Source organism: Dunckerocampus dactyliophorus, chromosome 1, assembly GCF_027744805.1.
Source record: "Dunckerocampus dactyliophorus isolate RoL2022-P2 chromosome 1, RoL_Ddac_1.1, whole genome shotgun sequence".
Classification (NCBI taxonomy): domain Eukaryota; kingdom Metazoa; phylum Chordata; class Actinopteri; order Syngnathiformes; family Syngnathidae; genus Dunckerocampus; species Dunckerocampus dactyliophorus.
The window spans coordinates 17,223,056-17,239,965 of NC_072819.1; the positions used below are offsets into that span (position 1 = coordinate 17,223,056).

At 39.9% G+C, this 16,910-nt stretch overlaps 2 protein-coding genes across 3 annotated transcripts in view; both read left to right on the plus strand.

Annotated features, from left to right (window-relative positions):
* The window catches only part of gnas (GNAS complex locus), a 52,367-nt gene extending 46,034 nt beyond the window's left edge, over window positions 1–6,333 (plus strand). Inside the window, exons 11-12 of the mRNA XM_054757554.1 lie at window positions 1,090–1,157; window positions 4,329–6,333. Of these exons, the coding sequence (XP_054613529.1) occupies window positions 1,090–1,157; window positions 4,329–4,475 (215 nt within the window). The 3' untranslated portion in view covers window positions 4,476–6,333. The remainder of the gene's footprint in view (window positions 1–1,089; window positions 1,158–4,328) is intronic.
* A 157-nt stretch (window positions 6,334–6,490) lies between these two features.
* Window positions 6,491–16,890, plus strand: LOC129170634 (vesicle-associated membrane protein-associated protein B/C-like). Of its 2 annotated transcripts, none has more exons than XM_054758815.1 (6): window positions 6,491–7,915; window positions 9,687–9,839; window positions 11,095–11,198; window positions 13,173–13,253; window positions 13,451–13,633; window positions 15,891–16,890. In XM_054758815.1, exons 1-6 carry the CDS (start codon window positions 7,858–7,860, stop codon window positions 16,053–16,055), a joined length of 744 nt encoding a protein of 247 aa, XP_054614790.1. In that variant the 5' UTR covers window positions 6,491–7,857; the 3' UTR covers window positions 16,056–16,890. The 2 variants fall into 2 exon arrangements, with proteins under 2 accessions (XP_054614790.1, XP_054615633.1); XM_054759658.1 differs by having other exon boundaries at window positions 13,502–13,633.
* Window positions 16,891–16,910: the final 20 nt, after the last annotated feature.

Genomic DNA, 16,910 nt, shown 5'->3' on the forward strand with positions numbered 1-16,910 from the left:
TAGCAACATTTTGAAGTGCATGTAGAGGTAGATCTCTATACACAAGTGATTCTGGACAGCTAAACATGCTATCAAAGCATTTGTCCACTTCAAAACCTGCCCAAATATGTTGTTGAATATGTAACAACTACACTTTTTAACTTTAATGATGATTTGGAGTGCTTGAGAAAGTGGACAGGGAAGACTGAGTTATCTTTGACCATATGGTGTTTATGAACAAGTATACTGCACAGCAAAGCAGTAGGGGTGTCCCGACTCGATATTGATATTGAATATCAGTCTGATATCAGCATTAAAAACAGTATTGGATTATTTTGGTCTGCATCTAAAATATCCAATATTGGCACTCATACGTGTACAAGCAGTCCATTACAGTGTCCACATCAGCCCTTCTATCCAGCAGCAGCCCTTCTATTCAGCATGCAGTGCGCACGTGATCACAACAACTGCTTGTGCTAGAGCTCAAACTACAGTGCGGGCCGGGAGTCAAACAGGACGTGCGCACATTAATTGTGTGTAAAAAAAAAAATAATAATAATAACATTGTTAAAGGGAATTTCTGTTAACTTGTTATGTATATATTTTCTATATACAGTACAGGCCAAAGGTTTGGAAAACATCTCGTCATTAAATGCAGTTTTTTTATTTTCATGACTAGATTCACATCACTGAAGGCATCTAAACTATGATTGAACATGTGGAATTATGTATTTAACAAAAAAGTGTAAAATAACTGTAAATATGTCTTATATTTTAGATTCTCAAAGTAGCTTTTTTGATTGCGCTGCAAACCCCTGGTGTTTTCTCATTGAGCTTCATGAGGTCATAACCTGAAATGGTTTTCACTTCACATGTGCACCATGTCAGGGTTACCTAGTGGAATTTCTTGCCCTATTAATGGGGTTGGCACCATGGGGTTGTGCTGTATATGCATACTGTATAATGTCATACATTCCTGGCCATCAGAAATGTTTAGAGTTGTCGGAGGGGTCTCCAGGGTTGGCAGGTCTGATTTCCTCCTGATTTCCTTCCTCCAGCTGCGTTTGCATTTATTTCAACTTTGAACATGCATCTTTTTTACTCTTGCAGCGACACCAGAGGCTGGAGAAGATCCTCGTGTCACAAGGGCAAAGTACTTCATTAGAGATGAATTCCTAGTAAGTACAAATGTTTTTTTGGATGGTGTGGATTTTATATGTTGTGAGCCACTAAATGCCCCAGGTCCACCACCTATATGAAGTAATGAAATTGAATAGAAGTAGAGTAATCCCTCATTTAGCGCGGTTAATCGGTTCCAGACCTGACCGCAATAAGAATTTCTGCGAAGTAGGAGTCCTCATTTATACATGTAATATTTTTGTAATTATGGCAAAGACAACCTGTTCACAATTTTCTAAATACATTTTCAACATTATTAGAGCCATCTGGACATGAAATAACACCTATATAGTCACCTTTACACTCATATTACCCAATATAATAGATATAATTGAAGAAAAGAAGCCATTTATGACAGTTTACGTTGTAAGGGGGCAGAATCGATGGCGGACAGGAAGTGATGTTGGGGGTTCAGAGTTGAGTTTTAGCTTGTTGTGGTCTGCGATTCAATTACATTTTATTTATAATGCACCAAATTACAGCAAACGTTATCTCAAGGCATTTTACACATGAAGTCTATGATCACGCTCCTCCATAAAAGACAAACCAACTGAACCACACATGAGCAAGGACACGGAGGGAGGGAAAACTTCCTCTGGGGAAGGAGCCTTGAACAGAACCCAGGCTCTGTGGGGCGACCGTCTGTCTCGACCGTTTGGGTTCGGATAGAAAAAAATAAGAGTAGAGGGATAGATGGTAGATCAAGTGAGAAAACAGGGTAGTCTTTAATGTAGTCCAAGGGACATGGAGGCGTATCAGGAGAAAGGGGTCGGTCTAATTACCGTATTTTCACCATATTAAAAGGCGCAGTCTCAGTTACAGGTGCTATTTTTATATTTAACACATACACAAGGCGCACCATACTATAGGGCGCAGGTATGCACGCCATGTCGCTCAGAAGTCAGTGAGGAAGCAACAACTCTTTCTTTCTTTCGATAAATTAAGAGCAGAACTCTCATTCAGTTTATCAAACGCACTTGAAATCAGGATGGTCATCACTCAACACAACAGTCTCAGTCATGGTGCACAACTAAAAACATCACACAGCAACGCAAAAACAGACAAGACACAACCGCTATTTTTGCAGAGCAATAACTAACAACTATGTAGCTCAAGCATGTAACTTTAAGAGCATTTGCACCAAAACACTACCGCAAAGCACGCTGGGGAACAGGAAGTGCTCCCAGCGACACTACAATATGCTAGCATGCGTGCCATTGTATGTTTTTAAAAAGCCAGCGAGAGCAAAACTAGTTGGGTTGTACTTTTTTGAAGTATTTATCAATGTACTCACGTTATTTTTGATAAATCCTCATCCACAAATCCATCAAAGTCCTCATCTTTTGTATTGCAAATGAACAGCGGGGCAAGTTCTCCATCAAAAACACCTTCGTCATTGTCAGCCAGTCTCGTTGCCGTGCGGCGCCTCAGAAATGATGCTGGCTTTTGTGAAAGCTTGAACAACAGTGCATCAGACACGTTAGCCCAAGCATCCACAATTTATTAGTGAAGCTGTGTTCGCTAGCTGTCATTCATCGCTTCCACGCCGCTCAGAATTTCACTTTAAACGCCGTGTTTAAAATAATAATAATAGGCCATAGTCAACCGTAAAACAGCCATCATTTATTAAATAAATAATGTTGGAAAAACCACAGTAGAGTGAAGGAGCGATGTTCGAACCTCAATGTAGAGAGCTACGACTGTAATCTGTTGAAGTGTCAAATTCTCCTCTTGATAAAACCTTTAACTGCACTGTAAAAAAAAAAAAAAAAAAAAATCATTAAAATTGAGGGAACAGATTGCACGCAATATTTTTAATTAGGTCTATGTTAGAAGTTGAATAAATATGAATCAAATCAGACACTTAAAAATTAACTGTTTAAATTCCATAGACTTAAATAAAGATCAATAAGAATTACCCAAAACCTAAGCAAAAATATTAGGGATGCTCCGATCAGGGTTTTATGCTGCCGATTCCAATACCATGAGTGAGATGGGCCAATACTGATACCAATGATACCACTGATACCAATTTTCAATTTATTTATTTATGGTATTTGCCAGGGCCCCCGTTAGACAATTCCAAGCGTACCTGGCGAATAGGTAATTCTTAAAAAATAAGCAATGCGTAATTTTTTTCCCCGTGTGGTACGCAGTGTAACAGCTGCCTGACTCACTGGGCTTCACACTGCTAGTTTTATCACAGAGTCGTAGGCTGTGCAGTCAAGAACATATGCATAAAGTAAGCACTTCATTGGATGGCTTATGTGACGTGACAATCCTATGTGATGTAAATCAAGTATCCCAAACCAAAATGCTTTCTCCTCGGTTGAATACGTATCAACAGGTATTCAGTTATATTACCAGCTTAGATATCACCAAAAATTTATTATATAAAATTATATAATATAAAATATAAAATTTATTAATATTTGTTATTTCTCCATACTTTATGCTGTCATTTTAACACTGGTCCGTGTCTTTGGTTTGTGTAGCGTTCACATTTGAGCTCAAATGAAGCGAAACGCACTTCACTTGCCAGCAGGCCGAGACCCATCTCTCAAGCGGTCTGGGTGCGCTTGTTTGGTACACAATTGGGTTCGGATTATCACGTTCACACTTGTCATTGTTGATCTGGTTAAAAGGAACTGCGGTGCGTTTGCTCTGCTAGTATGAGTCTTTCGTCAAGACAGTCCAGGATCAAACAGTGGCACTGAGACCACTTAAATTGTTTGTTGTATTTATAATGTATTACTATTATTGATTCACTCATTTACACAATTTGTATTTTGCGGTAAGCATATTTATATTGCATTTCAGATTTTTTTTTGTGTTTATTCATAATTGTTAACCATGAAAATTGGGAGAAGGACCGCACGGCGGATACCCCGCCTCTTGCCCGAAGTCAGCTGGGATAGGCTCCAGCATACCCGCGACCCTAGTGAGGATAAGCGGCATAGAGAATGGATGGATGGAAAATTGTGAGAGACATTGTTTTACAAATTAAAGACAGTGGTAAAAACAATGCCGTTTAATTTCTTTTGTAAATGTATGTGAATTGCTGATGCAAGGGGGCACAATACGGTATTTGTGCTTGGTGTGAACACATCATAAAATATTGTGAAGGCTTGTAAATAATGAGACGTGTTCACTGTGTGTTCCTCCCACAGAGGATCAGCACAGCGAGCGGGGACGGGCGCCACTACTGCTACCCCCACTTCACCTGCGCCGTCGACACAGAAAACATCCGCCGCGTGTTCAACGACTGTCGGGACATCATCCAGAGGATGCACCTGCGGCAGTACGAGCTCTTGTGATGGGACAAGAAAGAGGTTTTGGCAAAAAAAAAAAAAAAAAAAAAAAAAAAAAAAAAGGAAAAAGAAACAAAAAAAACAGAACAAACTTGGGAACAGTCTTTGAACTCTTCCACGGACATGCCAAAAAGACACTTGGACACACACACACACACACACACATACAGTACATGATGCCAACTTCCCCTCGCTGCTAACCTCACTTTGATGATGGACATGTCGGGGGGCGGTCACTTTTTGGAGAGATCTCCTTCCCGTCTGGAGTCGCTCGATGATAAAAACCCGTATCGACACATCTGATAGCTAGCGTCGTGCTCAGGATTTGACTGCAAGCATATGGACACAATGAACACAACACACACACACTGCAGTCCTTCCTATCACATATGCATATCGGGATAATCCCCCCTTAAAAAAAAAACCCACACAAACACATCAAACGTGCATTTACTGGATTTCGTGAAAACATTGATCTGCAGAGTGGCCTCCTCATCGACAAGCCGCTGATGATTATTATTATTTTTGTTGTTGTTCCGCCTCCGCAGTGCTTTGAGATTAAACACCCACTGTTAGCAGGTGGTCACAGACTTTTTTTGAACAAGCAAACACGAAAAGGAGGCGTGTTTTGCTTCTTTTTTTTTTTCTTCTTCTTTTTCCCCCCGGTTGAGATTTTAAATCAACGACGAGAGGAACAATCCCTCCTCCGCTTTGACATCATATATATCATCATCACACGATGGGACAAAGAGCATCCAATACAGTATCTTTAAGTTAAAGACACATCTTTTATTTTGTCTACACTTGTTTTTTTGTCTGTGTGTGTGTAAGTGTGGGGGGGTCTGTGTGGACTTTAGTGCCATTGTGCCCTGTGTGTTCTCTTTTTCTTTATCGTTCCGGCTTCTCCCTCCTCCTATCTGCACTAAAAAGAAAATAAATAATCCAGAAATTTAAAAAGGAGGTAGAAAATGGAAACAAACGAGACACTTATTCCCCCTCGCTCTGCCCCATACCACCCTGGCCGCCCTTGTCCATCCCCCTCCCTTTGCTCCTCTCTCTCTATCTGTTTACTTTACGTTACTGCTGAACTATTATTCTTGTACAGACTGTAAAATGTATTATTTTGTACAACTTTATTGAGAAAAAAAAAATAACTTTTAGAAGATCCCTGTGCCTTGATCACGACTGTACGTGTGTAATGAGCTAAAGTGGGTGTCATACTGCGCTGTAAAGCTTGGCCAACTAATGCCCTGGACCCCCTTCACCACTTCCTTCCTTTTTCTTTATCTCCCTCTGCATCCAGGCGCTCTTTTTCTTTAGGACCTGGGGGACACCCATTTGTAGCTTTTTTTGGAGTTTCCTTTCTCCCCTTCCCCTTATGATTTAAATTTCTATTTTTGGATCCATATACCCCCCCCTACAAAGGATGAATATATGAAATGTATAGGTTTTAAGAAGAAGAAAAAATATTTTATTAGGAATCAAATGACAAATTGTACACTTGACAAGTGTGCATTTTGCTTATAAGTTAAATCCTTTCAACTGAAGTTCTTTTGGTTTCTCAGATTTTTGTTGTTGTTGTTGTTGTTGGAAGGTTTAAAAAGGGAAAATGAACCGATGCAAAACATTGCCTTGTTTTTACACAAGTCATATTCTTTTGCTACCAAAATACCCACACAGAAAAAGACCAAAAAAATAACAATTTCACATTATTTACAAAGAAAGATGAGGAAGAGGGGAGTGGGTCCTCCTATTCTTGCCTGCACATCAGAATCATCTCTCGTTTTATGTATACGTCATTTATGGGTCTTCTGAACCGGAGCTCTGACAAATAAAGTTTTTTCTTGGGGGGGTGAAGACAGAACCAGGCCCATCCTTGCACGTGTGCAACAACATAACACTTTACTCACACAGGCTGCATGTTGCTACTCCCGTCATTTTACAAGTGGAATTTCCTGTTTCCTGCTCTGATATGCACTCGTTACATAAGCATGAAAATGCCCTAAAATGACAGGTGAACCATTGGCCTGAAGCTCAAATTGTGGACTTTGGCATTTTCATTTAATTTAATATATGTAATAATAATAATATACTGTGTTCTGATATGTTACATATAGGCCTGAGTTAACACTTAAGATTCATTTGGCCCTATTGACAAAACTGCTGTAAAAATATATATTAAATTATTTTCCACTTAAAATTAATCAGTTTTATGAAATTATATTTTGGGGGAATACAATATTAAAGGATAATATTAAAGGACAGTGTTTACAGAATGTAAAAAAATATTTTCATTAAAATACAGTTTAAGGGGTGTTTTCTTGTTGGTATTAGTCTTTGAGATGGGTCAATGATTGGCAGCAACACATTTATTATTATTATTTATTATTTTTTCTACAGTGTCAGGTGTAAAAGCTCACACTGGAGGTCCATGGGACAAAAAACCTCAGATTCCCAGAAACTGCTGCACAAATCTGTATTTTTTTTTCCCCATCAGTCTTGTAAAATTACTCCAGCCTGAAATATACATATCACATGCTATATATCTTTTATGTTTACATAATGTCATTGCTTATATACAACACGAATAGTGACATACCTATTTTCAATGGCAAGGCACGCTTGCAAAAAACATTACAAGGTGAGAAGATGAATTTTGTTGCATGCTTTGAATGGGAATCAATGAAAATTGAGAGCCAGTGGTTAACATTTGAATCTTAGGTATTGCATTAGTTTACGTTAAGATGAATGGGTCAAAAATGGGACATTTTGGGGGATGGACCAAATTTGTCGTGTGTGTGTGTGAAGCTTTGCCATTTGGAGCTAATGTAAGAAAAATATCAAATTACAAAAGAAAAATATCACACTCCCAAAGATATTTGCCAAATGTGTTGATTTGGCGAAACACCTTAAAGTTACAGTAGGTGCTTTGGTTGTGCTGTGTGAAATAATTCAAACCAAATTTATGGGGCTCAAACATAGGGTTTGTGTGTATATTATAATATTTGAAAAAGGTAAATTTAAAATCACAAAATCTCAAGTTTTAAATGTGTGACGTCATGTCCAACGTCCAGGCTGTGGGTCTGAAATGTCGAAATTCGGCCACGCCCCTCCAAGCGTTAAGCCCCGCCCTTTCGCCAAGTCCACACCCTGTCCTTCCCGCCCCTCCCTCCGCTCAGCTAGCATTAGCACGTTAGCTCCCAGCAGCTGTCGGTGGCAGTCAGCCAGTTTTCACTGGGTGCTGCTTTCTTAAGATCTGTAGTCCGCCCCCTCCCTACCAAGGAAGTCGTGGACGGTTCGGTTGGTTGCTGCCGCCTCGCTTCTTCGGCTACCCTGTGATCCAATTGTTGTCGTCGTCGCTGTCCCGACAAGGAAGAAGCTGTGGGACATGGCCAGACCAGAGCAAGTCCTGGTGCTGGAACCGCAACACGAACTCAAATTCAGAGGTAACGCCACCAACCAGGGCAGGGCCGACAGTGACGGCTCGGTAGCTGAGTGGTTCAACACCGCCACTTTGCATTGCTGTTAGGGTTTTTTAATTGGTGATATGGTCATAATGTGTCACTAAATTGCACATTCATGGCAACCACGTTGTGGTTGAAAGGTGAAATGGCACAGGTGTGCTACCGCTAGCATGCTAGCTCATTTTTCCATCTAGCATAGGAGCTAGTTAGCCGTCATTGCAGCGTCAGGGACATGCCCCAAATCCGTAAATGTATTTTTATTTTCTGCCAAAACGCATACATTAGTTCAGTGCACCTATCCATGCTATCGTATTGCTCCTAAGCAAGCTGTCAAAAAGGTTGTCCTTCTCGAGTTTTCCTCTGCACATCATTACAAGCTAGCTGTCATTTTCCTATTGCCTAATCAGTGGTCCCCAACCATTGTGCTGCGGCCCAGCTTCGGTTCGTGGGCAAGGCTGAATCTGGCTACCAAGAACATTTAGAAGCAATAGTAAAGTCATCAGAGACACACCTTTTTGAAGTTTTATATCCTTATTTTGTGTGTGCAAGTAACAACACTACAGTTTAAATGTTTTAGAACACCAAGAACCAAAACTGCTTCTGAAGCATTCTGCAGCGCCATGCAGTATCTTCTGACATGCTTCGAGTTCAAAGTTTCCCAACCACTGTGCCGCAACACATTTGTGTGCTGTGATAAATCATCCAATTTCATTTAATTGGTCTGGAAATTATTAGAATGTATTTTTCTTTATCTGTCTATGCCATTGTTGAAACCACACGTTTTTTTTGGGAGGTAGCCTGTTTTTATTTTTTTAATTGGAAATTTTGCAGTTTAATACTTCATTGTCCTCTGAAATTAATACATCAAAGCTATAACTTGCAAACTAAAATGTATTGTAAACTTTTGACTCATCATTGCTATTATTTAAAAAAAATGAAAGAAATTAATTCAAAAAGATGCGTCTGTGTAGGCTCTCAGTCGTACAGGAGTTGTCCATCGAGGGAAAGGCTTCTTGAGACGTCATCTGTACTTCTGTGAAGAAGGTGTCGGACGTTTCTCTCCTCATCCGAAGAGCTTCGTCAGCGAACTAATAAGTGCTGGTAGCCTAGGCCTTAAATACAGTAAGAGTGGGCGGAATTGGTGTGCCAGCACCCTCCTTCTATTGGTTCCTTACACTAAATGATGTGCAGTCCAAATTAAACCTTTAATTTGGACCCTGTGTTCAGCAGGTTACTGAGACCAAAACCCACAGCTCTTAGTCTTGCAAATGAGGTGAAGCCAGGGCCGAGCCAGAACAATAGACGCTAACGAGCCAGTATCAGAGTCGTTCATACCCAACTCAGGGAGCGACACTTCCCTTTTATCGGAGGTGTTAATAGCAGGAGAGGATTATACCACTACTCCGCCCAGGCTTAGTGTAAGGAACCAATAGAAGGAGGGTGTTGGCACACCAATTCCGCCCACTCTTACTGTATTTAAGGCCTAGGCTACCAGCACTTATTAGTTCGCTGACGAAGCTCTTCGGATGAGGAGCAAAACGTCTGACACCTTCTTCACAGAAGTACAGATGACGTCTCAAGAAGCCTTTCCCTCAATTCAAAAAGATGTGAGTGAATTACCAGTGTGAAATTGTGGCTCTCATCTCATGCATCAGTCCATCAATACTGTTATAGTATACAAGGGGGCGAAGCGAGAGCCTAGATCACGCTACAAGCATCATTTTTGAGTGTCTTCCTTCTGTGTCGTCATCAGGTCCCTTCACAGATGTCGTCACTGCCACTCTGAAGCTGACCAACCCCACAGATAGAAATGTGTGCTTCAAAGTCAAGACCACCGCCCCTCGCAGATACTGCGTACGCCCAAACAGCGGCGTCATTGAAGCCACAAGCTCGATCAATGTTTCTGGTTTGTATCTGGCATACGCACAGCCATGCTTGTATATTGATATTGACACCAATCAGATGATTTATAATGGAATAATCACTACTTTTTGTGCTATAGTTTAGGACTTGTTGTCTAACGGGAAAATGGCTATTGAGTAGGGGGGGTCCACAATTGATTGGTTCACTTAGCAGGAACCATTACACTTCTTAGAAAGATACGGCATCCTTGACTGTATTTCTTCAAATAGTGGCCTCCGCTCTAATAGATGCTGTAACTTAGGGTGCGTCGTCAAAATAAACAAAGGCATCACTTCAAATAATTGCTTCCCCCTGATCTCCCTCAGGAAAAAAGTACTGTTTTAACTCGTTAAATGTCCTTTCAGTGTCTTCACTCATTTGTCCTTAACAACAACAAATGTCAGCTTGCCAAAAACTACTATAAACATTTTATTTATTAATGTTTTTTTCTACGAGTCAACCTTTTAAAACTTCATCCTGAAAATATAATTTCAAATATTAATTATTTGGGGGGGGTGTTGAACACTTCTAGGGCCAACTATTTTTTATTTTATTTTATTGAAGAAAGAAACAAAAAACACATATGTCAAATTAATTTCCATAAAATACACTTCATGGATTATTTTAGGCCTTGAAATGGGTCAATAATTGTCAGTAACATTAATTTGAATACAGTTTCTTTTTTTTTTTTAACAAAAACTCTCACTCAAGGTCCTCAGGACAAAAATGTCAGCTTCCCACATAACACACCCACACATGCACACACATTTTTATTTTTTACATACTCACCATTGTCCAACATGAATAGCGACACTTTTGCAGAAAACAGCGAAAGACGAGACATTTTGCTGCATTCTTTGAATAAAGTAGCATCTGGTGCACAAATAATAATGATCAAATTATTTTTATTTACAATTTAATTAAAATAATTTAATTCCAACTTGAAATGGTACATTTTTTACAAGGATTGTATTAGTTTATGTTAAGATACAAAAATTGTCAATTGGATGTTTTTGGTAAGGAACAAATGTGTCAGTTTTTGTGTAGCTATAACATTATGTTTTAAAAATGAATATCATCTGGCAAATTCCAACAGTCAAAATGGCTTCACAATAGAATAACTAAAAGGCACAAAATGTCGCTGCGATCTCTTCAGGGGTATTTTTTTAATGATAATTTATTGACAGTATATCATTATATAATCATTTGTAACATTAAGCATTGCTGTGATGTTGTCTGTTGTGTTTCTCCGTCCACAGTCATGTTGCAGCCTTTCGACTACGACCCCAATGAGAAGAGCAAACACAAATTTATGGTGCTGTCCATGCTGGCTCCCTATGACATGACTGACATGGAGGGCGTTGTGAGTATCCGAACAGTACCTTCTATTCACAGGTTGTGCCAGTACATATAGTGCACTATTGATGATTGAATTTCGCATGACGGCCACTTTCTTTATATTTCAATAGTAGATAATATAAGTAGAAATAATCTGTTCCATTGTAAAACTGTCACCATCCTATAACCTTTATTGACTGTACAGGCAATGTTTTAAGTAACATTGAACCACTTTGCTGGCTAAGCTACTGCTAAGTTTCATTTCAGGCTCTATGGTCATCGCCACTTTTTGCTTCTGCCATCACTGCTGCACTTCTGCACAAACTAGGAGCAGAATAAAATGCAAAACACACTTGTGGAATTAATCCTCTATATGCTCACTAAGCTCTGTTGTGTGACTTTGTAACATATGCCCAAAAGTCACTGACCCGTTGCCATCACATGACCAGAAGTGAGGTTTGATGACAAGCCAAACATAATATTTCGACGGACATGACTCTCACCATTCGACATTCTCCTGATATTTTGTTGTTTTATTCTCCAAAATGAATCGTAGAAGTAATTCCACTTCGTCGTAAATCTAGATGAGCCTGAATGTACTGTAAACTTAGCCGATATGTTTACTCTGGCGCCAACAAGTTCTCATGCTCCTGCTTTTCTCTCTCTCTCTCTCTCTCTATCTCTATCTCTCTATCTCTATCTATCTATCTATCTATCTATCTATCTATCTATCTAGAAACGTCAAATAACGCCTGGAAATCTGACACGGCAAAGTGTTATTTTTTTTTTCCTCCATGTTTACCTGCGAGAGCGTACTGATTACATCCTCTCCACTCATTGATCGATCAATGAAACTCCCACTGATTGGTCCTCGTTTGGGCGACAGCTATGAAAAGTTGAATATTTTTCAACTTTCTGGGATCGCATTGCAAGCCAGAGTTTGCACGTGCACAAACTTTCACATGCACTAATTTTGCGTGTTGCGTGGCTAGACGGTGACTCGTGATAATCGCCCTATTCAGCCTCATCTACACGGAAACAGCGTTCTGGGTGCCCTGAAATGTTTTGTTTGTTTTTTTTTTTAAACGGCTTCCAGAGTGGGGAAAATCTGAAAACGCCAGCTCGTTGTTTCCGTATGGACAAACAATCCGCTGCTTTTTCAAAAACGATGACGCCAGCGACCCGTCACGTCACCAGAAGTGAGTTTTGCCGACAAGCCAACGTGATATCTGAATATTTCGAGTGTCATGACTCGCAGTCGACATTTTCTTGTTTTATACTCCCAAAATGACGCACATGTAATTCCACTGTCATAAGTCTAGACAAACCTTGGAAAGTGGACGATGACGGATTTATGCACGTGCGTCCTTTCTTCTTCTATAGTATGGTATGTCACGTGGTTCCGTCTGTGTGTAAGTTCACAGCGCCACACAGGTATGCTTGTGTATTACATCTTTTCATTTCAGTAATCCGTTCCCGTCTGGATGCAACTATTTACTAATCTGGAACAGTGTGGATGCACATTTTTTTTTTCCAACCTGCCAAAAAAAAGGCAGGAGCATTCATGTGTGGACAGGGCCTACATTAACACCTAAGTCACGCACACTGTACACAGAACCCTACGAAGATTACAATAATTAATTGAAACTAATACATTTTAAGAAAATCCCTGTCCCATGTATCTCTGTTGGTGGCTTGCACATTGGAAGGGGCGTTGCAAGGGACGGAGAGACAGGCTTAAGTCTCAATAAGGAGAACACTACGCTGCTTAGGTATCACTGTACCTTTCAGAGTAGCAGATTCTTTAACATGTTTAAAGATGCCATCTTTATCCTTTATGACAGTCACAGCCTTTGAGTGGCTTGGGCCGGGCGTCAAGCCATTGTTAATTTGGCCAAAAAAAGACAAATACATGATTTGTACAGGAAACCTGCTACTGTCAGTCGGTTGTTTTCTATAAAAAATGCTAACAAATCTGTCATGGGTTCCTCATCCACAGTGGAAGGATGCCAAGCCAGAAGAGCTGATGGATTCCAAGTTGAGATGTGCCTTCGAGATGCCTCTAGAAAATGACAAAGCTGTAAGTTGTAAAGTCACCTTGTCTCACATGCTCACACATCCTAATTTTTTAATTTTTTTACCTCACCATTAGCAACGCATCATATCCATGACTTCATTGACTTATATTTTTTATTTGCTTTCATCCCACACTCCTCCCATTTTCTTCCCTATGCCTGCATATCTTCCCTTCCTCTCCCACCATACTCCTGGCTTCAGCATGAACCCGAAAGCTACAACACTGTGGATTCCTCTACCTCTTCTATTCAGGCGGAGCACGCCGCACCGCCAAAGTCAGCCAGCGCTTCGCTGGACGACGGAGAGGTGAAGAAGATCATGGAGGAGTGCAAGCGCCTGCAGATGGAAGTGCACAGGCTACGGGAAGAGAACAAACAGATCAGGGTGAGACACCAAACATTTTATTCTGACTCTGGATGCCACATGAGACTGGGTGAACAGATGTTTACACTAAGGGACTGTTTACAGCTTTTTAAACTTAAAAAAATGTTGTTTTGGACATTGGGCCACATGAGAGCATTTTAGAAATGGAAAGACGGCTTTCCATTTCACATTTACATGTCATCGATTATGTCACAACCAAAACAGTGGCAGATCAAAGTTTCTCCATCTACGAACCTCAACTGTGGAGCCAGAACACGGTCATTATGTTTTGGCATTGTACAAAAAGATGTATTGACACTAAAACAAGTACTGGAACAGAAAAAGCTTCAACTGAGAAATGCATTTTTAAATAATAGAATATCTTATTTGTCAATTTTTTTTCATATTATGAAACAATAATGGTGGCAGACAGCAGAGGCCGTACTGCTCCTTAATGAAAGCCTCCACAGCCCTCCTTTAAAATCCTTCCCAAATAGACCAAAACACTGCCATTAAGTTGAAAGTGAGAGGAGGAAAAAGTCAGATAGTCAGACATGTTTACTTTCACTATCCCAGCAGTAAAAATTGTGAAACGGGTGATGGAAAAATGCACAACAGTTGACAGGTGGCAACACACAGTGATATGAAGGGACAGAAAATAGCACAAATAAATTTTGAGGCTTGACTTTTTTGTGGAAAAGGGTTCTGTGATGCAAAAGTATTACACTTTTGAGTGCATATTTTTTTGAGAAGCAAACAACTTTACTTGTGACCCCCTCCAACTAGCCAGAACTACTTTCTTCAACACCACAAATTGACCAGAACTGGCATCTCTAGATGAAGTGGGGAAAAGTCACAGTTGATGCACTACACTATTGATGGGAATGTCATACAACTTCATGTGAAAAAATATAAACTATCCCTTTAATGGCAGTGTCTTTTGGCTAGACGCCGACGGTCATATATTTTGTAGGACTGTGTAATGATTTAGCCGCGCGGTGGCCTATTGGTTAGCATGTTGGTCACACAGTCAGGAGATCGGGAAGATCTGGGTTTGAATCTCTGTTGGCATCTCTTTGTGGAGTTTGTCTATATGTGCCCTGCGATTGGCTGTCGACCAGTCCAGGGTGTACCCTGTCTCTCGCCCTAGGCTCCAGCACTCGCGACCTTCCTGGAGATAAGCGGCATAAAAGATGGATGGATGTCAAATGATTAAAAATTTTAATGAAATTATTCGCATTTTCAAATTAAATCATGGTTAATCACCATTTGCCACTGTGTGAAATATGCCCATTTTTGCTGTATTTTAAACAGAAATATAATGACAAGAAACAATTATACACTATTAATTATTTAGAATTTATAATTCCGGTTCCCTGAAAGAGCGTGGAGGAGTGTAGCGTACAGAAGGTTACCCATTCTAAGGAAGTTTTAACGCACGCATGCACGCACGCACACAGGTGCAGACACATAGTTCAGTTCTAAATGTGAAAATTGGAAATAGTTCATGGTGTTATATTGGTAAATACATTGTTATTTTGATGTAAAACAACCCCTTTTTGTGTTGTTTATGTTGGTATAGTTGTTTATATATTAGCGCTGTCCCAAAAGCAAAAAATATTTGTGTCAAAGTGAAAGTTATGCTTGAAATGTATCTTTTCACAAAAAGCAGTTTTTCTCCCTTTTTAGTTGGGAACTGATATTTTCCTGAAACTTACCTATGTTATAGGTATAAACAAACTTTTTTTCTGATGAAAGATGGGATTTCTAATCTTTCTTCTGGTCGGTTGCATGTTTACGTATATAGCCATAGAGCACAATATTCTGTGTGCCTTGAAAGATCAGTCAAAATCGTCTAAAATGGCTGGTACTGGAGGGGGATGTCTTTTGGGAAAAATGGCTGGGAGTGAATAAGTTAATATTTGACACAATATATATTTGTATGTATTCACAGCTCCAAATCAACCGAAAATTGAAATCAAGCTCAAAGATACCACACATCTGAAAATGTGTTTGCGTCATGCTAGTCGCTTTTAATAGTAGCAGAAGTTGAAGTAGACTTTATTATGAGCCATGGAGGGTTGTGTTCAAAGACACCACCAAACTTAATTTTAATTCATATGTTTTGAGTGTAATGTATTTTTGGGATTTCCGAGCATCCTTAAATGCAGCAAATTTAACTTCCACAGTTTGTCCACTGGTGGACAAACAATGTCACAACAACATTCATTTTAATTAATTTATTTTTTTACATTTGCCCACTCCCTCTTCATGGCAGGAGAATGACGGGCTGCGGAAGAGGAAGGTGACCTCTGTGGCCACACCCGACTCCTCCATCATGTCGACCTTGTCCACGAGGGACGAAGGTCTGAGCACCCGCGTGCTGGCGCTGTGTGTGCTCTTCTTCGTCATCGGAGTCATCATCGGCAAGCTCGTCCTGTAGATGCTCAGACGGGCGGACGGACAGCACACTGACGGACGGACGGTAGCCTGGAAGGACATGTCAGGGACAGCAACATGAGGATGTCTTTAAGTTTTCTCTCTCTCTTATTTTATAACCTTTAAGGTGAGCTTAAAAAAGGTTTTGAATGTGTTAAAAGAAAAAAAAAAAAAGAACCTTGAATTTCTCTTTTTTTTCCTTTTTTTTTTTCCTTTTTTTTTTTTTTTTTTTTTTTTTTTTTTTTTTGAAATAATCATGACCTCCGATCTAGCGGCTCCGTCGATCCCTGTCAGCCCCAAATGAGCTTGCACAGGTAACAGTTAGTGGTGATGTGGCTCAAGGCTTCCATTGATCAAGCTTCCTTCTGCGCGGTGTCACTTAACAGCAAAACACACAACATCCTCTTTTCCACATATTCCTGATAATCCACACAGAGATTGAACACTAGTGATGTGCAGATTTCTATTGCGGGCATATGTATGTTTTGTGTGTGTGTGTGTGTGTGTGTGTGTTGAGGGTGAGCATAAAAGAACACGTCTGGTTTCAGATGCTGTCCAGTCAAAGCAATTCCAACGACAACATCCTCTTGTGTGATTCAAAGATTTATTCGGTTTTCCCCACACTGCACTTTTGCCAGTGATGGCCCCCTCCACTAAGAACAGTAAAATTCATGCAAAATGTGGACCTTTTCAATAAAAAAAGAACACTAATATGCAACCATATACTTTCAACCTTTGCTGCGTCTACGTCTGTATTAGTAGTGTTGTTTATACTCATTCTCCTTTAGCCACAGTGTTTCTGCTGTTTATTATAAAAATCACATGTTTATTGTATTGAACCCATGTGTATGTTTATCTC